Source organism: Cyrtonyx montezumae, unplaced genomic scaffold (assembly GCF_038088225.1).
Source record: "Cyrtonyx montezumae isolate F1298 unplaced genomic scaffold, pur_monq_1.0 scaffold_8, whole genome shotgun sequence".
Lineage (NCBI taxonomy): Eukaryota > Metazoa > Chordata > Aves > Galliformes > Odontophoridae > Cyrtonyx > Cyrtonyx montezumae.
This window is the reverse complement of record NW_027072089.1, coordinates 32504485-32526022: the sequence shown is the minus strand read 5'-3', so window position 1 is coordinate 32526022 and position 21538 is coordinate 32504485. Positions and strand designations below refer to the sequence as shown.

The 21538-nt window shown below is 37.7% G+C and overlaps 1 protein-coding gene across 1 annotated transcript in view; it reads right to left on the bottom strand.

The window, feature by feature from the left end:
• Window positions 1-421: 421 nt before the first annotated feature.
• The window catches only part of ARMC1 (armadillo repeat containing 1), a 28337-nt gene continuing 7220 nt past the window's right edge, over window positions 422-21538 (bottom strand). Inside the window, exons 4-7 of the mRNA XM_065751926.1 lie at window positions 4925-5114; window positions 1562-1678; window positions 1399-1473; window positions 422-855 (exon numbers count right to left, since the gene is read on the bottom strand). Coding sequence (XP_065607998.1) covers window positions 664-855; window positions 1399-1473; window positions 1562-1678; window positions 4925-5114 — 574 coding nt within the window. The 3' untranslated portion in view covers window positions 422-663. The remainder of the gene's footprint in view (window positions 856-1398; window positions 1474-1561; window positions 1679-4924; window positions 5115-21538) is intronic.

Below are 21538 nucleotides of genomic sequence, written 5' to 3'. Positions count from 1 at the left end.
CACATTCTTGTGTTTACTCAATCCCTTATTTCTTAATCTCAAGCACTCCAATGGTTAAAGTCAGACTGAAAAAAAAGCAATACACATAAAACAGTTATAAATTTCAAGTATGTAGTGACACTAGCTTAATAGCAAAAAGAGAGCATCATGCTCATTCTGTGAAAAGGGTTGGCAAAAATGAAGGTAAAAAGAGAGGCAGACTATTTTCTTGGAAGTCACGATACAGAAAGTTGAATCGAATTAGCCCAAAGGGATACAGAAATAAAAAGGGCATTTTACTTAATACACATTTAGTTACTAGAATTTTTCATTCACAGAGGCCCTGAGTTAAATGGATTCTCCCTATCATGTGTTTTACGTGAAGTCAAACTTAAAGCTCTATGCACATAAATGTTTGGTATATAATAATGGACCCATTAAAAAAAAAAAGTGAAGCAATAAAATCTACATGGAAAACAAAGGAATAATTTGATTGGAGGCCTCTGTCCTTTGACACCTGTCCTATCAGGCCAAATGTCCAATAAAATGTAAAATGCAGCATACATTTGCGTAATCTAAAATTTTTGTGATAATTTATTGCAAATTGCACTTGGCAGTTCACCACACCAATGGAAAACTGGCCCCCCTGTTGGCTCACACAGTCTTTTAACACCAAATACAAGTTCACCAGTAGAAAGATCTGGATAGAAAGTTTGCTGCTGTGCTGAGCCAGCTTGCTGCACCTTCTGGATGTGACCCAACACGAGACACAGCTTTATCCTGTTCCTTACTAGGGCTTTCGTCTTCGGGTAAATATTCAGGTAGATCTGTATTCTGTTCTACTTCCACTGGAGTATCTTGGAACGGAACTAGCATCTGATAACACACAAGAGATTAAAATCATGTCAAACGTTGCAACCCAAAGGAAAAAAAAATCAGTTATATATTCAGAATTATAGGCATCGATGCTGTGAGACTCCCTCCGCTCATGCAGTGAGTACAGAAACTGACACATCTGGAATCTACTGTGCTTAGAAGATACACACAAAAAGCTCTGGCTTAACACGGAAGAAAGAAACAACTCCAAAAGACATAACTCTTCTACTATAGTTATGAAAAAACACTTCAGTAACTGATGCTACCAAAAAAAGTTTCAATCTGATCCTTTTCATATCAAGAAAACAGAATTGAGGACAGAAACAATTACAGTATTTTTGTCCTCTTTCTAAACAGTTCAATGATAAGTTCTGCTAAAGTTCTGTGCTAAAATACAATACCCTTTGTTGTCCTAGGAATGGGTCTTAGTCCCAGTTACAAGATTTTGCATGGCATCAAGTGTTATGGACACAGTGGTACTTACATTAGAAACAGAGTCAAGCAAAGTCAAGAAATTTCTGTTTAGAAAGAGACATATCCTACCTCCTCACCACTTTCACTTTTTACAACTTGCTGTGCCTTCATAACTTTGGTTGATGCTATTGCTGTTGCCAAAGCCTAGAACAAGTACGAAGAAAAATTACCAAGGACTTCACATGACAGAAATGCAATAATGTGAGTATCTGGAGAATTACTGAGCACTTACCTCTGCTTTTAAGTCTGAGCGAATTCGGACCACACATCTTTGAACAGCCATTTGAAATGTAAAACTAATCACACCTTTAATTTTCAGCAAAGCTTCTTCACAAAGATTTCTTCGAGACTAGGGGAAAAAAAAGAGCCCCACATGTAAAGTATTTACATAATACACTGTGTAAAAGCTAACAACTGCTAAGGAATTCCCATACATCTGAAGGCTCAGCAGCAATTATGTAAAATAAAAACTAAGACTTACATTTTAGTGCACAAATATTAGACACTTGCCACAGGAAAAAAAAAAAGGAAGAAACTGCTTACACTTTAGAAATCAAAGAAGGATGGAATCAACTGTAAATAATTAGAGAAAAATGCTGAAAAGCAAAGAATGTTTTTCTCCGTATGATCAGCTAAACAGTCCCCTCTGGTTAAGTTCTGATTGACTGAAGTGCTCATTGATGAGTAGTTAGTGTTTAAGTTGCTATTTATCAGACACCTTGCATCCATACTGACTGAAAGCATCAGAGCAGCTGTTCTATCTTGCAATTGCTTCGTCTGTGGCAGCTCATGGACATCACTACACAGCATTATTTCAAAAGGGAAAAATATTTGGTTGATAACCCTTGGGATGTTATGTTTAAAGCAAGTGACATCACCTACTGTGCTGTAGCATTACATCGATCTGTACTAGTTGCATCTGTTCTATATTATCTTGGAAGGTTCTATTTTTTTCTTCTGTTAGTATTTGCATGACGAGATGGTCGTAACAAAAAGGAGTAAAATTTGGAGGGACTGCTAGCACAGAATGGAAGAAATGAAAAGATGCGAAGTATCAGAAATAAACTGACAATATTACAAAGGTTCAAAATAATGATGCATTTAACTTTTAGTCCAAGTTTCTCCAATGTTTGAAAGGCTAAGCTGACTCAAAGCATATTAATGTTAGTTCCCAAATATCTACTGATAAATAGCCAGCACAGTTTCATGCACAAAAACTAAATAAATTTATTTTTTTCTCTCAAATAACTGAGTGAAACAGTTTGTTGTCAGTAGTTTAACGTATGCAGTGAAACAATTCATTTGATAAGTTTATGTACTGAAACAATTAACATTTTTGACTATTAAAAAACAATTAACATTGCCAGATAGCCTGCATTTATTATACACAAGAAGCATCTGATGCAAAGATCATAGGCTGTCTTCCATGAGTGAATGTGCAAACTACTTTTAGACACAAGAAGCAATTCATTTGTAGCTTCTTGGCCTAAACAAAGAACATCTGTATGGCAATGTTCTAATAGAACTTGGCTTTTTTACTCTGAGATCCCAAAGTAAGGTAAGCACTTATGCACCTCAGTTTAATTCAGAACAAGGCTTTTGGTGATCAGATAACTCATCTTCTTAAGGACAGCACTTACCAACATCCATTCAGAACCTTGAACAAGCTGGAATTTTGGTATCTTCCAGCCTTGCTGCACAGATGTCTTTTGCAAAGTATGCCTAACTACAGCAGGGAGGCACAACACCCATTACTGCTTCATTATTATTATTATTATTATTATTATTATTATTATTATTATTATTATTATTATTATTATTATTATTAATTTTCAAGCTTATAATCTAATTTGGCAATGAGACCTTAAAACAAAAACACCCTGCTGCATGCTAAATAACAACTGACCTTTCCCCTCTCTTGACAAAGTAATCAATACTTACTGTTTGAGGTTTCAAAACACACAGTAACGTTAGGACTTGCCATCTTTCCTAACAGCAGCTTTTTGTTTCTAACCCAAATGACTGAAAAACCTCACAGGTAAACTGAGAACACAGTATTTACAGCCCTGCATTTATTTACTATGCTGCCTAACACTCAGCTACCATTCTTTGCTGGTTAAGCTGGGTATAAACCGTTGAATTAAACTAAGCCGCTTTTATTGTTCACATCCTTCATCATTTTCCAAGTCCTCAACTTACTCCAACATTTTTAATAGCACTATAGGGATGTTTAACTGCTGGATGGGAATCTGGAGTATCACTAGCATTTCTTTAATCAACTGATGAAATACAGAGCTATTTACACTGCACATCTCCAGCTAGCACGCAGCGAGATTGTTCTTTTCTTCAACAATGAGCTAAGAAAGCATGCTGGTGTGCTCCAGGCAAGAACAGAACCCTGTGGTTTTGCTCTCTCGATTTGAATATCTAAATTTCTTACACTTCTTTCAGAGTTAACAGCAAATACCTTTGTCTCAACACTTAAAACATAAAACTCCACTTCTATGCCTAGGTTCCATTTGTTAAAGTACACATAAAAATGTTTTTAAGATAGAATTGGACTACAATTAGCACACCTAAACTCACAGTCAAAGTGGATGAAATTTCTTTCTTGAAGAGACCTATGAATAAATAAACCAATTACAAGCGTAAAAACAAAAACCAACCAATGAGAAAAACCAGCAACAAAAAAAAAAAACACACCAGGAAACAAACACTTCAGAGTACAAAAAACAAGTCTTGACAAAGAACTGCCTTTCTAGGTAGAGCAAGTGGTGGAAAGATGAAACTGTAAGAAATATTTACTTTGCATAAAGTGAGCTAGAACAGCATGTTATTTCTAAAGCAATTAACTATGGTCTTATGAAAACAGTACGACGGGCATGCTGTTGATAAACTGGGCTTGTGGACACGCTTACTTGGCAAAACGTAAAGCAACAAAGCAAAGGATCAGGTTTGATCATTTAAAATGGGTACAAAACCAAAGATACAGAGTCCGGAGGGCACTTGTGGATAACATGCTTAAACAGTCTACATGCTGTTTGGCAGCCGTAAAAAGGCAAACATGGCCCTGGGGTGTTATCTACAGGGGTATGGTAGATAAATCCGTAGAAGTAATTCTGACATAATATAAAGACTCAGTGAGACCTCATTAACTCAAATGCCATTCTGGTCACTACAGTAGAAAAGATCTCACAGTCAATGAAAAGATGCAGCAAAACCAACTCAAAGAAAACACCAGTGTTTCCAAATTAAGGTAGTAATTCAGATTTCTTATATGTATGGAAACTTTTTTTTAAGACTGAAACTGCTGAAGTCATCTTTTTTATTCCATTCTTTCTTGGAAGAAAAAGGAAAAGCAAGAACAAAATAGTTTTGAGAGTAGTTAAAAAGGGAAACTTGTCTTAAAAATGTCTTTAGACATTCCAAGAACGCTCAATTTATGCAAGATTTTATATCAGTCCCGTGGTATGAAACATAATTCAAAGAAATTGCTGATGATATCACACACAACTAGCTTGAACACATTACTTGTGTGTGCAGAACACATCTCAGAACAGTATGTCTCATTTACAAGTGCCAAGGGTTTCCTTACCGAATCATCAAGGCCATCTATATGTAAAACCACTGTCTTAGCACGTTTATTTGTGCTGCCCAGGAAAAACTGTGCTTTCCGTCGACGGTAATTCATTTCATTGACACTGTCCATGTCTGACATGTTGGAAGACTGAAGGATCTCATAGACTTCAGATGCCAGTAGTTTAGTCTCTCCGGGCGTAGTGGTCCTTGAAGAGATTAAGATGTGTAAAGATTTTTACATTAGCTCTCCAGCTATCATTTACAGCTATCATTTATCCAAGCAACTGTTTTCAGCTACTACAAGCAACTGAAGTACTCCAAATGCTACAGAAATACAATTACACAGCCAATACATAGTAAAAACGTTTAAAAGGACTTCTAAAAAGGAAAACAAAAAAAAAAATCCAGCAGTACTCGAGTCAATGAACAGCACATTCAACCACTTTCTGTCATTTGTATCTAGTTGAAAATGAGAGACTTTAGGCCACTTCTGTACTCATGAGTTCTCGTTCTACCATTCATCCTTTAGCACTCCTTTCCAAACAGAACTCAGTCATGCTTGTTTTCACCTCCTTACAAGGCATCACACAAATGAGAGACCAAAAGCTACAAAATTGGGATCATAGAAATCTGTTTCCTTATTACCCACACTCTCAACTCTTAAATTGCTTTAATTCTTATATAATCATAACCAACTCATGGTTGTCAAACTACATGAATACAGTTCACATAAGCAGGACAACTAGAAACAAAAAACAGCAGCAGATTCTCAGTACACTAACATTACTTCAGTCACATCAAAGTTTGCTGCTTTGTTGTTGTTTTTTTATATAAAAATCCTCAATTGCCTTGAGATACACTTTACTTTCCACTTTCCTCATTACCTAATAAAAATTCTCTCTCTCTGGAATGGTAACCTTTGCAAATGTTTTCCTCTCAGAAGTTGCTGAGCAACAACAGCAAAGTAGAATCACAGATTATCTTAAAAATCTAAGGATACGCTCTTTTTAGAAAGAAAAAAGCAGATATAGTCTGAACATATATTAATTTTTTATGACTAATGAAAACTAATTTTAATAAAGAATATAAATCCATTGTCAAAACTTATCCTTGTTTTAATTACACGACTGAGTTAAATCTACCTGCAGAAACAAAATTATTGGAGCATGAGCATGCAATTAATCTTAAAATAATGAATCAGAGCTTTGCTGTTCTGCTTAGCAAAGACCAAATAAATAACAAGTACATTTAGAATTTTTTGTTTGTTTGTTTCCTGTTTTACTTTCTTAAGTATTGTATGTTAAACATCATCTCCATCCTAACACGTGGCCAAGAAAGAACACTGAAGAAAGCATGTTAGGAACTGGTTGGGCACTAGGAAAAAATCCTTCTTAGAAAGAGTGGTAATGCATTGGAACAAGCTGTCCAGGGATGTAGTGAAGTCACCATCCTTGGGAACATTCAAGAACCATCTATCACATAAATGATTTGGGCAGATCCCTTTTGGAGAAGAAAATCTGAGTTCTTGCATCACTCAGAACATTAGTGAACATTAGCATTCATTTAAATACATGTTATATTCTGCTTCTCTACAGGGGAAATAAATGCTTAAATCCATTCACAGAAACAAGCGCTGAAAACTCATGAAAACTTCAATTTGATCCTTCCATAATTCACTAGTTAGAGTAACAAAACAGGTAATAAAGTTTAACAGCAAAGCCATGCAAGCTGATGTCTTAAGATAATAATAAACTAGCTTGTGCAGAAGTGACATCTTATCAGGACATTAAGAAATCTACCCAGACATCAGTTCTGGCAAATTCTTACAACAACAGCAATATATCATATCAAGTGAGTTACAGAGAATCAGAATTGTAGAGGTTGGAAAGAACCTTTGGAGATCAAGTCCAACTCCCCTGCTAAAGTAGGCTCCCTATCAGTAGGTTGCACGAAAAGGTATCCAGGTAGGTAATGAATACTTCTTGAGAAGATCCTATAACCCCTCTGGGCAGCCTGTTCCAGAGCTCTGATACCCTCACAATACGATTTTTCCTCACTTTTGCATGGAACTTCCTGTGTTCCAGTCTGTGCCCATTGCCCCTTGTTCTTTCTGTCACTGGGCACCAGTGAAAAGGACCTGACCCCATTCACTTGACTCACATCCTTTAGATATTTATAGGCATTGATAAGATTCCCCCCTCAATCTTCTTTTCTCCAGCTCAACATTCCCAGCTCTCTCAGCTTTTCCTAATAAGGGAGATGCTCCTGGACCATCAACATCTCTGTAGCGCTCTGCTGGACCCTCTAGAAGCTCCCTGTCCTTCTTGAATTGAGAAACTCAGGCCTGGACACAGTACTCCAGATGTGGCCTCACCAGGGCAGAACGGAAGGAAAGGATCACTTCGCTCAAACTACTGATCACATTTTTTTAATGCACCCCAGGATCCCACTGGCCTTCTTGCCCACAAGGGCACGCTGCTGGCTCACAGCCAACCTGGTGGGCACCAGGACAACCAGGCCCTTCTCTGTAGAGCTCCTCTCTAGCATGTCAGCCCCTAAATGTACTGATACACACAGTTATTCCTTCCCAGGTACAGTACTCTGCACTTGCCCTTGGTGAACCCCATCAGTTTCCTCCCCACTCAACTCCCCAGCCTGCTGCATTGATTTGATACAGTTATTCCCAAAACAAGTCTACCCAGGTAAATATGTATATACACACACAGACAATTTTCTGTTATTTTCATAGAAAAGATTAGTACCACCTACCATTAAGCTACAGATTATAACAATTTTTTTCTCCCACATTTAAAAAAAGTCCAAAACTAGGTTTTACTCTTAAAAAAAAAAAAGTAGAATCTGTTCAGATAAATGAGCCACTATGTAACAAAAAGAGCCTGAAGTTCACACACTGCAAATGACATAAAAATATTCAATATAAGAATGTCAGATCGCAAGACAATCTCAAAAATAACAATAAAACAACAGTTTTACTTTGCAGTAATGCAATACAATACTTTCATCAACTCAGTTATAATAAAATCCACAAAATCTCCCACTGAGCCTTCTATAATCAAATGTACTAGTAAAATGAGTGAAGCGTTGCATCAGTTACACATTCATTAAAGCAACTTACACAACAGCTACAAAGACAATAAAAACCTTAACTTCCCTTAGAAAAACAAAACATTCACCTGTAAATAAACAAGTATAATAAACCCTCTCTACTGTAAAACCAAAGTGATGCTCAACCCTATTTTTATGAAGTATTTTTTTTTATCAATAAAGACCAACAAAGCTACAGGTAAAACTGAAAAAAATATATATTAGAATAACAAAAACATAAAAAAAAAATTCAATGCACGAGCTGTGATTTTGTTGCCTGAAATGAGAAAAAAACAAAACCTTAATAGAAGAGGGTACTGAAGACACCACCACAAGCCCTCTCATCAAGTAAGTTTCAGTGTCTTCTGACACCCTTACTCACAGCCATCCATTCCAGCCTTCCATCACTGCCAGAGCAGCAGATGCAAACTCCTGCTTATTGTTCTGCCATCCCTCTTCATCACCAAAGAAAGTGTAGGAACCTATTACTGAGACACTATGTAGTAACTAATCTTCTGCTGCTAGGGAAATGATAGTCTCTGACTGGAATAGAGTGAGAGTACGTAAGAGTTGGCGGTAACATCTTACATTACTTCAGCAAGATTTCAAAGATGCCTGTCAGAAAACCAAACCTTTCATTTTAACTGTCTTCTTGAATTCCTGTCATTCTAGATTGCTGCCTGTCCTTCCATTATGTTCACTCAAGGCTGGCTGTGTAAGTATGATGGACACAGAATCCAAGTGACATGTGCTGTATCTGAGAGAAGAAGATACAAGAAACATTTTCTTCGGAATTAAAAATAACTTTGTAAACATGGTCCAAAAGCTGCAGATGTTTTTAACATTTTTTAAAATCAGGTCTTAGTAATTTAAGAAAGGACTTTAGAAGAACACTTACAGCCACAAGTCCAAAGGTACATTGGATGTGTGTAAAGTATGCATGCTTGGTAGGCAGCATGTAGAATTATAGTTATATCATCAGCATGTGATCAAAGCACACACACAGCATCATAAATGATAACAGAATGTGCCCAAAATCTCTCCTAGGATAGTCATACCTGACACAAATGTAATGTAGACAGCTGTGTTTCTTCCTTTAGAAGTGTAAAGGAAGAGGAAGACCAACATAACAGTGTCTTTCTTCACATGGGGAAAAAACAGGATACAAGTGTTTATTTTTATATTTTTTTATGTATGTATTTTATGTGTTTTTATGTAAGCATGTGTGCATGTATAGAAAATCTGCTTTACCCTTTTTAAAACTATAATTTTATATATGAATATTTAATAGAAACGTATGCATTCCCAAATCTATAGAAACAGATGCAACCACAACCCTGCTGCAAGTACAGCAGACTCTGTGAAAACACACAAATCATTACATGCCTTTCCTTAACAGCATGCATTAGCTAATATTTCTTTAAAGCATAAACTGGTAACACAAATATTATAATGGAATTTCATTAGACTGTTCCTGCTGAGTTCATAACCTAGAGACGGGAAGTTTTCAAATTAAGGAGGGTCTGCCAGAGATTCAGTAACATCTCATATTCTACCAAAAAGACTTAGCAGTTGCACTTCTACAATGACACTGCTTTTGGTTGTATTCAGTCAATTTGCGATGAGAATTCAAGGCTCCTGAAAATCTTTCAGTCATACTGCAGCTAGGAGAGGTGCCTGAGAACTAGAGGAAAACAATTGTTACACTCATCTTCAACAGAAACAGGAAGGACTCACACAACTACAGGATGGTCGATCCCTGGGAAAGTGGTGTAGTTAACCAATGTTCATCAATTTCCAGGAATATAAAGGAGAAGGTGATCAGGAGCAGTCAGCATTGATTCACCAAGGCAAAGTTTTACTTGGCCCAGAGGGTAGTCATCAGCACAAAGTCTGACTGCATGCTGCATACTCCAGCAAATCCTACCACATCCAGTTCTGTTTAACATCTTCAGTAAGAGTCTGGATGAAAGAGTGAAGCCTCAAAGTCTGCAGGTAACACAAAATTGGGTGGAGAGTTTTTGACTCACCAGAGATTCCTGTTGCCATCCAGAGGGACTTTGACAGGCTGCAGAAATGGGCTGACAAGAAGAACTTGATGAAGTTCAACAAGGAGAAATGCAGAGTCCTGCACCTTCAGAGGATCAACCCCAGGCATCAGTACATGCTGTGGCTACCCAGCTGAAAAGCAGCTTGGTAGAAAATGTGCTGGTGAACACCAACTAGAATACAAGCCAGCAGCATACCCCTGACACAAAGAAATCTAATGGCATCCTGTGCTGTGTTAAGCAGTCTTGTCAGCAGGTCACAGGAGGTAACTCTTCCCTTCTACTAAGCTCTGGTGAGGCCACACCTGGAGTGCTGTGTCCAGTTAGGCCCAAAGTTGGGACTGCTCAACCTAAAGAAGAAATGGCTCGGGATGGCTTAACACAATGAAGATGAAGCTTGGCTCTTTTTAGCAGTGCCAAGTGAGAGAATAATCAAAGAATCATAGGGGTTGGAAGGGACCTCAAGAGATCATCGAGTCCAACCCCCCTGCCAAAGCAGGTTCCCTACAGCAGGTCGCACAGGTAGGCGTCCAGATATCTCCAGAGGAGACCCCAGAGGCCCCCTGTGCATCCTGTGCCAGTGCTCCGTCACCCTCACCATAAAGAAGTTCTTGCACACATTCATGCAGAACCTCTTGTGCTGCAGTTTCTGTCTGTTCCCCCTTATCCTGTCTCCACACACTGCTGAAAAGAGTCTGGCCTCGACACTTTGTCCCCCACATCTCAGATATTTATAGACCTGGATCACGTCCCCTCCCAGTCTTCTTTCTTCAAGGCTAAAGAGACCCAGTTCACTCAGCCTTTCTTCATAGGGGAGATCCTCCAGGCCCTTCACCATCTTTGTGGCCCTGTGCTGGACTGAAAGCAATGGGCACAAACTGAAATACAAGAGTGTCTGCCTGAACATCAGGAAACATTTTTCTCCCTGTGATGGTGCCTGAGCTCTGGCATAGGTTACCCAGAGAGGTTGCAGAATCTCACCCACCCTTCTCAAAAGCAGCCAGGACATGGGCCTGGGCACCCTGTTCTGGGTGTCTCTGCTTGAGCAGGATTCATACCAGATGGACCTAGAGGTCTTACCAGCTTTTGCTGTTCCATGATTCTGTGAAAACCTTTAGGTAAATTTCAACTGAACGCCATACTAAGTTACCTACTCACAGACAACTAACGTGAATTAAAGGTGAAAACAACTCCAAGATTTTATTTCTATAATAAATATCATTCATCATAGTAAATGTGGTATCCTATATGAAAAAAAAAAAGACAAGCCATAACTTAATGAATTGGCATGAGTTCTTTCAAATTTATTGGGCAAGTGTAACTGTATTATGCTCTTAAGACCATTGATACATTTTATTTCCAGGTAACCAATTTCTTTCAGAGTTCATTCTCCTTATATTCAAAGACAAACTGCCACTACCTAAAGGAGTATGAATTGCAAAGAATTGCTATCCTCTGTGAGAAAAAAAAGCACTAATCCTTGATTCTAGAAGTGAGACACAGTGATTGACATGGTTTTGATGAAAACTCTGAGCATGAATGACAGGCCTAAAGAAAGAGCATGATATTAGAGAAAAAGCAATCTGTTTCAAGACAGTTATCTGATCTTGCTGTTTTTTCGGGCTGTTCTGCTCCAGTGCCAGGGCAGGATTCCTTCTTATCTCCAGAATGTTGCTCTTTCTTGTGTGCTTTTTGTGCATCCCATGATATGTTGGTCTCACAAGCATATGGCTGCTCTCCTGACTCATTCCAGGCAACAGGGAAGGCATTTGAAAGCAACTCAGGAAGGAGTACTACTTCAGTGTACACTTTCACACAGTCCCAGGGAGGTGCTAGCATCATGTTATCCCCTACAATACACCAGTTACTAGGTTTCCTCTAGCCCCAAAACAGATAGTAAAGTATAAAGCAGATGCCAAGAAGGATTACCACCCACTTGAGAATTCTGACCTATTTTAAAGCAAGTATGCAGACAGCAGGATGCTTACCTATCAGAAAGCAACATATCAGCATAGCAGTAGGTTAATGATCAGAAGTCAATTAATAGGAAAAACAACAGAATCTATAGGACTGGGAAGTCTGAAGTGACTCTTGTAACTGCAGCACTACAAACCTCTAAATCCAGAAATGAAGCAGCTGGACTGCCCCATGTCTGAGTGCAGTTGTGCATGTGACAGCACCCTAATGGTATCAGCCAAGTGCTAGAGAAATGTCACCTTTATTTACTCCAAGGTTGACACACGGTGTAAACAAGTCAGGGACAGACAAACTTCCCTGGAGTGCTTTCCAGACCTGCAAGATGCTAGTCTTCCCATCTCTACTCGCACTACTGGTTTTGACAATTTGACCACAAGATATTAAGTTGGGAAAAGTTGGAAAAGAAAAAAGAAACCAGATGTCTTCAAGCTGATTTTGTACTAAAAACAAGAGATACTTCAGCAACATTAGGAATGAAGATTGCATTTCCCAGTGCCACTTCACTGAGCTTAAGGAACTTGAGTTCCTTAAGCTCAACTTAAGTCTGATCTTAAAAATTCAGAGAAATCTCACAAATATTGTGATGGTCTCAAAACTGTTAAAAAAAGAACACCTTCAATGTAAGTACTATACACAACAAGTTGCAAATCTGAGTAAAATCACAGTACAATCATCAGCTACTGTGTAATCAGTGACCACAATATAATCTTAAACATCTAGCAAACAGAACAATTACTTAGTGCTTAGACTGTTCCCTTGATTTATTCTATTGTCTTCTGATCACAAGAAGAGAACAAACTTTCAAGAATGGGATAACAGATTTGAACATATGCCATATGCTTAACCCATCTATTCATCCAATTTTGCTTAACTCTTGCTATTTATATGCTAAATGGAGATCAACTTTTGATCTTCCACAGCTTGCTTTCTACCATATGGACATATTCTCCATCACAACAAAAAAAAAAAAAATCAAGAGCTGTTACTCAACTAAACTCAAAAGGCTTTAGAGTAGTATTTGCTAGACAAGAGTCTGCGTAACAGACACAAACTCCACTTTAAATTTCACAGTAGCTAGTTTAAACATCTTGCCTGCTAATGAACAGTAATTATTTAATGGCCTTATATGACAAATCATGTTCATGATTTGAAACTGCATTGGCATTAAAAAAAATCTGAAGAGTAACATTGATCTTTGGTCCTCTCCAGTGCAAGATATCAAATGCTGGAATTACAAGGTAATCCTTTCCAATAATAATGCTGTAGCAATCAGGCAGGAATATTGGCAGTACTGAATTTAGGCTCCGTCCATAAGATTTTAGGAAAATGAAGGAAGCCAAACACCACTTGTATTACCAAGTATTACAATGCCATCAATTTGTCACATAATAATACACAATAATAGTACATTACATGGAAATTGCTTATAAACCTTCACAAACAGTTCAGTTTTTGAGTACTAAGTTTCATGTTTATTTTCCTGAATTTTTCCACACAAAGTTTAAGTTTGCAACTTTAAAAAAAAGTTTCCTTAAACATAACCTGCATTAACAGTAAGAGTCAAACTACAGCACTACCAACCTGTAGAGGAGAAAAAAAAAATCAGGATCAAAGAATCACAACGGTTGAAAAAGACCTACAAGATCATCCAGGAATATGATTTAGTCTGCATGGCTTTATTCACACAGAAGCTTTGTTCTTGATGTGTTTGCATGTTTGCTGTTAGTATTTACCTAATCATCAGAATCCTGAAGTAGGTAACTTTGAAAGCAATGACTAATTTAGACATCTTGTTTTTGTTTGGTTGTTGTTTGTTATGTTTCTTTTATAAAGCCAGCCAATATCACTAGCAGTGTCAATGCTAGCCAAAAGGACAGAGCTCATTCTGCTTTTGTAGAGACACTTTGCATGAAGGTCAAAAGCCAGGGACAAGCATCATCTGCATACTGTAACCCAAAAACAGACATTTGATAGTGGCAAGGAAAGATGAGAAACCTCGCAGAGCTAAGTATCTCCCTTCTTTTTCACACATAAATGGCTCTAGATTACAATATTGTCAGTCCACACCTGCAATGTTAAATACTTCACAATACCATTTGTTACTTTCATTTCAAAGCTTCCTTTGCTCTTTGTTTTGGAGAGCTGTCATGACGAAAAAGTCAGTGCATCATTGAAGAACCAACTCAGCACTTTTTCTGTAAACTCGATAGTAACCAGTGAAGGTCACTATTTCTAAAATACTTCGACATCAGCTGACTACAAGGTTTATTGAGTGTTAAAGGCACCCTGAGTTGCCACTATTCCTGTCTCTTCTGCCAATCCACATCAGATCTTTTCTCTCCCACCTCAGTACTGCATCCCACAACAAAAAACAGAACACTTTCCTTTTGGCATGCCACGTCCAGCAAGTTTCGGTGCACTAAAGCTCGGCACAACAGTATTTTTTCCTGCAACACACTAAAAAACTCTCAAATATCAACTTTGATTATATCATTTAGCATATCAGAACTCTTACAAGACTGCAAATACTTTCATGTTTTAATATTCAAAACCATAGTGCTTCAAGAGACCATTACTTTGTTAAAATACAAAGTCTGCAGAACAAATAGGAGGTTAAAAACACCTTAAGCTCCCACTACTTTGTCAAATAGCTAACTTTATGCTCCAGACAGTTTCTAAGTAAGGAAGAAATTGGCAGGGACATTGAGCACATTATCTTTAAGACCTTTTAAGCATTTTATATTTACACACTTCTCTGCAGTTTCAAAGTTCTCCTTCTTAATCTGCAATATTCTTCACAATATTTCTTGCCTGTAATGAAAAGCTACTAGATCACTTTCAAACTCATTTCCTCACTTCTAAGTTAAAACCACTGAAAGCAGTAATGATTGTTGAACACTCATTACAAAAAATAAATACTCAGCCATGGTTCCTGAGACAGACATCAAATGATGAAAAGCCATGCAACTAAAAGCCGCAATGCACATGCCACATATCAAGTGGAGGACGAAAACTGAGTCAGGAGCACCTAAGTGGAATTACAGAAACTAATATATAAATGAAAAAAGCAAACAACATAGAATGTCAGGGTCAACAACCACTCAAATAGCTACAGCAGACATAGTACTCATCACAGAGAGCTCAGTAAGTAAACAGGCTGCGTAGAATAAATGATGATTTGACAATACCTCTTTAATTACAGTGAAGTCCTAAGATCTCAAAAGTAAACATATTCATCATATGTTACAAAGGGCACAAAGTACAGATATTTCCATTTGGTTATGCATTCAGATTTTTCTCAGTGACCAAATGCCCTCCCCCCCCCCCCCCCCAGTGAGTCCACAGTAATATTTCAATATTTAAATGACTACTTGCATTTGAACCATTGGCAATAAAGTCTTGGACTGTTCTTACAAATGACAGTCAACTATTTGAGCTTTTGACCTTATTTTCTAAATCCCACAAAAAAAATTAAGATTCTATCAGCGAGTCAATTAAACCACAACCAAAGTCCAAGTTTTTGGATGCTATGTCATTTTATTACTTAATGCTTTTTGTGGTTTATAGTTATCACTTGCATCTGTGCCTGAATCTGCGCTGATTTCATGATCTCCTATGCCTTTCATAGCACTAAATATACAACAAGAATACAAAAATCTCTAACATTTTAAAAAGTTACTGAACTCTTAATAGTTTGCCATGACTTAAAAGAGCAAAATATTGACTAAATATATAAAATAATATAAACGCCTTAGTGATGTAGGCAGCCCATGACACTGAACCCATCAGCTCCTTGATCCCTCCACACCCTACTATATATAGTCTCCAAATACCAGGAAGCTGTTTAGCAGACAAAAGTATTCAGCCACTTAAAACAAGTACAATGATATATTTATAGAGGACATACAGATTTTGCTTATAACCCCTAATACTTCAACGTGTGTGGGACATGTATGGTTGTTAGTTTTTTTGACACAAGATGCTTTTCCAAAAAAAAAAAAGCAAACCACATCTGAAACTTAAGGTTAACAAGATATGTAAAAAGTCATTCCTTAAAGAAACTTAAACGCAGAGGAGTGGGATATTTTGCCACTTCACTTAACAACACAATGACGCAGCCTGCAGATGTCCTCCTGCTGTGACCATCTATTATTAACGAGCACATTGTTAAAGCACTGAATAGACTGGAACCCCAGAGTTCAAAGAGATCTACCAACAACCAAGGATGTAATTTCCTAGAAGCACTTCTAATAGGTAAAATACAACGGAGCAGGTAAAGCGAGTACACTTGGAAAGATAACAGGAAAGGAAAGATGAGGAAAGAAAACAGAGAATAGAGCATCTTCCAGACCAGGAAAGGAAGTATAGAAAAGATAAAGACATCCAAGTCATGCAATGTAAATTAGTTTCTGGAAACAAAACTTTTGTAACCTTCTGCTCAAGGAATATTTAAGACACATGATAACCATGGTTTTCAGAATGAAAACAACTTCTCAGAATCAGAGGCAGGATACAATTCAAAAACAATCACACAACAGAACCAAGCTTCCCACTATCCAGTCCTCAGTCATTTCTCCATTTTGATGTTAAACAAAAAAAACCCACACAATAAATACCAAGAGTGATAAAATCACCAATTTATGTACAGAAAACTAAAATCCCTACAATCTATAGAGAGCTATCCCTTTTTCATTTTCACATCAGAACATTAAGTACTCCAATCAATGACAAATTCATAAATTTTGTAAATGTGAAAAGTTGTCAGAAAAATTTTTAGCCACATTTTCACACAAAATACTAGAACTGGCCAGTTATGAGATGGTAACACCCCTCCACCATTACATATCCCTTTAAAGATGTAATTTGCTTTCTTGATAATTAATACATGGCCTTTGCCCTGTCCTCCCCCAGCCATTCTTCCTTTCTCACAAAGGAGACAAAGAACATCACACAACAACGATGGTAAAAGCTGTTGTGATACCACATTCTTACTGTTTTCACTTCAGCAAATACTACTCTGTTGTGTGGGGTTTTTTTTTTTTATTATTTTGTCAGACATCATAAATCTAAACTTGGCTGGTTTCAACGAATAATTAAATTTTCAAAAAGTATAGGTAATTAAGACAACCAAAATTAAAATTGAGTAAGAAGTCAGCAATTATAGACTGCATGTATTTTACCATATCTGCAAGGGACTCTAATTAAGCACATATTAATTGCCCTAATCTTCTTAGGCAAGTAATAAATTGAAAGAGCTGATTAATGCATTGGATTTAGTTCAGCTTGTTAAATCTGACACCCTGGCAAAGGAAGACTATCTTGAAAAGCTCTTTTAGCTAAGTAATTGGAATTTTACTCTCGGTAATTTCCTATTTCATAATAAGAGCTATTCAGTATATTGACTCATTGTTTTTGTTGTTTTTTTTTTAATACACGTTACTTATATTCATGTCCCATTATGCTCCTTATAAAGATCATGAAAAAGCATAAACTTTGACCTTTACTGTCCATGAAAAGTCACTTTCACTCTGAACACAAATTAGTATATTTCCTTGTAGGCTATAAATCCTAATTAATTTTAATTCTAGAAGCTGCTAATAACATTTTATAAAGTCCATACGGACACATTAAGTACTCCATACAATTCATAAAGCCAGCAACCAAGCTGGTTTTCAATATTAAATAACTGCTGAAGACTACTAGAATGCAGTGAAACACAGTTCCTCAATGAACTTCCATCTCTTCTCTCCTTTTTATTTATTTACACTAATGATTGTACACATACACTTACAAATTCCCCATCAAATTCAATAGGAACATTTTTGATAATATAAAAAAAAGACATTTGGAATCCTCTAGGTAAGGATCTTAAAGGTCTGATTTCCTCTCCAACACACTTCTTACTCTAGACTGCAAAACTCAAAGGAATGATACATCAAACTTCACCTAAAAGTACACAGATATGGATGCACAAAGACAAAACCTTCCATGATAAAATGAAAGTCAGCAAGTACGGAAGGAAAGGGACTTTTCTAATATTTAAAGAATGTCCTGAAGTATTCTATGAAACTTGAACAGTTTCTCACATGTCCTAGAAAACACTTAAGTTTATAAAGCCTTTCATACGATATGTCTCAGAGTCACAAAAGTTGAAGACTAACTTTTTTAAAACTTGAAAAAGCATCCTAAATATGTATCACTCCCATCGAATTTTTATTCTGTACTCCTCAGAGTTGACATCTCATATTGTTGCTCTACAGCCTTAAAGCTCCAGTTTCTAAACCTAAAATCTGTTATCTTTCTGTTCACAAAAACTAGTACTCATACATTTTGAAAAGTCATTTTCATTGACTACAAACGTAGAATTTATCCTTTATTCCTTATGGGAAATGGAGTCAGCTGACGGCTCATTCTAAGAATGAAAACTATGATCACAACTGAGCTGTATCAAAAAGCTGATCAGAGAATACTAGGGGTCTGATATGCCAATGAAATGAGAACCTCAACAGAAATACAGTTAAACATGGATGTTTCTCATACAAATATATCCTGTCCATTTTCTGTGATGCACTACAGATAGTACTTATCAGATAAAAAGGTGGCAGTTAATTCCAACTTTTATCATCGGTCCTCTTCTGAAGGAGGCACTTTATCTACAGGATAAAGAGTCTAAATAAGCGCTACATTTTTCTTCCATTGGTTGTAACTTACTCTCAACAAAAGATTCTTGCGCTGTTACTCAAGTTCTGCTGTACTGTTAGAACAGACAATTAGCAAGCCAGCTATTTGCTAGTTGATGGCATCAACCATTCAAAATTGTCTGATCTGTTAGATCAGTTTGCGTAGGTGGGATACACACAGCAGTCAAGAAATTCCACTCCTAAACCTAAAATCTCAATACAGAGTTTCAAGGCTCATCAAGAATCACTTAGATGATGACAGAAGGCCTCAAATTTCAGGGCGAGCATAAAAAAACAATAGAACTGGAATTCTAAAACTTTTGACATCTTAAGCTCAGTGTCTGTTAGTTCAGTGCTGAACTGCATTAAGACTGAGGGATGCAAACTGAATAGTTGTCAACTAGTTGTTTCTCTGCACAAGCAAGCTACACTGCTTGGGAAGCATTAACACCATCAGTGATGGAATACAGCTCGTCACAATTCAGTACTGAACAGGGAAAGCCCACAAATATTGTTCACATGAGAAATCCATGAAAGTAAATGGTGACAGTTATAAAATCCTTGATTAAAAAAAGCACAATTCACACCACAAGATAAATTTAACCTTTCAAAAGAAAAGAGCCAGTGGCTGCAAGTTCTGCTCTGGAAGATATCAGAAAAAATTCTCAAAAATCCAAATTAAGTTATGGATTAGAGTGATGAGTTAGATATGAAGATTCCAGAAAGCACACTGGAATGAGCAGAATGAAGTCACCAAGAGCAAAGCATTTATTACTGCATTTATTCATGTTTGGTTTCAGTTCAAAGGACAACATCTAAAGAGAAACTGCAACCACACTGAAATAAAGACTCTCCATTTTCTAAAGCAACTGAAGAAGACCTTGCTGTCTCCAGTACAGACTTTCTAACAGAAAAAAAAAGACTTTTTTTTGTGACACATGTAATTTTTCATCTAGCTTCTCAGCACTTTTTTCCAACTTCCTCCATATTTCTCCAGGCAAAACAAAACTTAGCTTCAGCATTTCCTGTCAACATTACAACCTAAAATCCTGACAAGCACATGACAAAGTCTTGTGCTTGAAGATACTACGTATTTAAATTTTCATCATATCACACATTCCAAATGTTACAAGCACATAAATCAAATGTATGCTCTTATTCTTGCCAAAGAGCTTTCTAGAAAAGAAAAAAAAGAACCTACAAGATTCCCAGTTTTTAACTGACTTTTCTCTCCTCTTCAGTTTCTGAACTTTATACCCTTTTTGTCCCTGAATCACAGAACAGTTTGGATTGGAACAGATCTAACAGATAATCAAGTTCCAACTCAGGGGTTGAAAACTCTACCATAAGCAGGGAAACCTCCCACTAGATCAGGTTGCCCAAAGCCCCATCCAGCCTGGCCTTGAACACAGCTTCTCCTGGCAGCCTGCTTCAGCACCTCAGTACACTCACAGTAAAGAATTTCATCCTTACATCTAATCTAAACGTACCATCCTTCAGATTAAAGTCCGTACTCCATGTTCTGGTACCACACCTCCTGACAGAGAGCCTCTTCCCACCTTTCCTCTTTCAGGTACTAGAACGCTTATATAAGCTATTATATAAGCTCTATACAAGCTCTCCTCATCTCCAGGAAGAACAAACCTAGCTCTCTTAGCCCGACTTCATAGGAGAGGTGTTTCGCAATCTGCTCATCCTCATGACCACCTCTGGACACATTCCAACAGATCCATGTTATTTTTATGCTTGGGGTCCCAGAGCTGAATGTAGTGCTGCAGGCAGGCTCTCACAACAGCAAAGAGGGAGAATCACCTCTCTTGCCCTGCTGGTCACATCTCCTTTGATGTGGCTCAGGATACAGCTTGCTTTTGGGGCTACAGGCACAAACTGCTTCTTCAAGTTGAAGCTTCTCATCAACCAACAACCCCAAGTCCTTGTCCTCAGGGCTGCTCTCAGCACATTCTCCACCAAGCCTGTATTTGTGCTTGGGCTTGCCCCATCCCAGGCACAGCACCTTGCAAATAGCTTTGTTGAACCACATGCTGCTCACACAGGCCCACCTCTTGAGCCTTAAAGCAACACTCCCTTCCAGAACAGCAACCATACCACACACCTTGGCATTGTTGGTAAATTTGCTGAGGCTGCACTCAATTCCACTGTCCATGTTACCAACAAAGATCTTAAATAATACAGGTCCTGGCACCAGCTCCTGATGAATGCCACTTACCACTGGTCTCCACCTGGACACTGAGACACTGACTACAACTCTTTGCATGTGACCAACCAGCCAATATCTTACCCACCAAGCGCTCCATTCATCAAATCCATGTCTCCCTAATTTAGAAACAGGGATTTCATGCGAGATAGTGTCACCAAGCTTTGCACACATCCAGGTAAAAGACACCAGTTGCTTTACCCGTATTTCCAAATGCTGTACTACCACTGCAGAAGTCCAAAAGATTTGTCAGGACTCATCTGTCCTTTGTGAAGCCAGGATCATTGTCATTAATCATTTCTTTGTTTTCCATACAGCACAGTTACCAGGATAACCTGCTCCATCACCTTGAGTGGTCTGCAGTTCTCCTTCCTGAAGTCTTCCTCTTCTCCTTTTATAAAAAGGAGGGTTATTTTGCCCCTTTTCAGTCAGTAGGAACATCAAGCTGTTACTACTTCTTAAACATCACAGATAGTGGGGTTAGCAGCTTCATCTGCCAGTTCACTGAGGAATCACAGATGCACCCCACCAGGTTCTGGTGATTTGTGCACCTTAGATCACCCCCGAAACCTTCTACAGTCAGTTGCTCTTAATTCTCTCATACT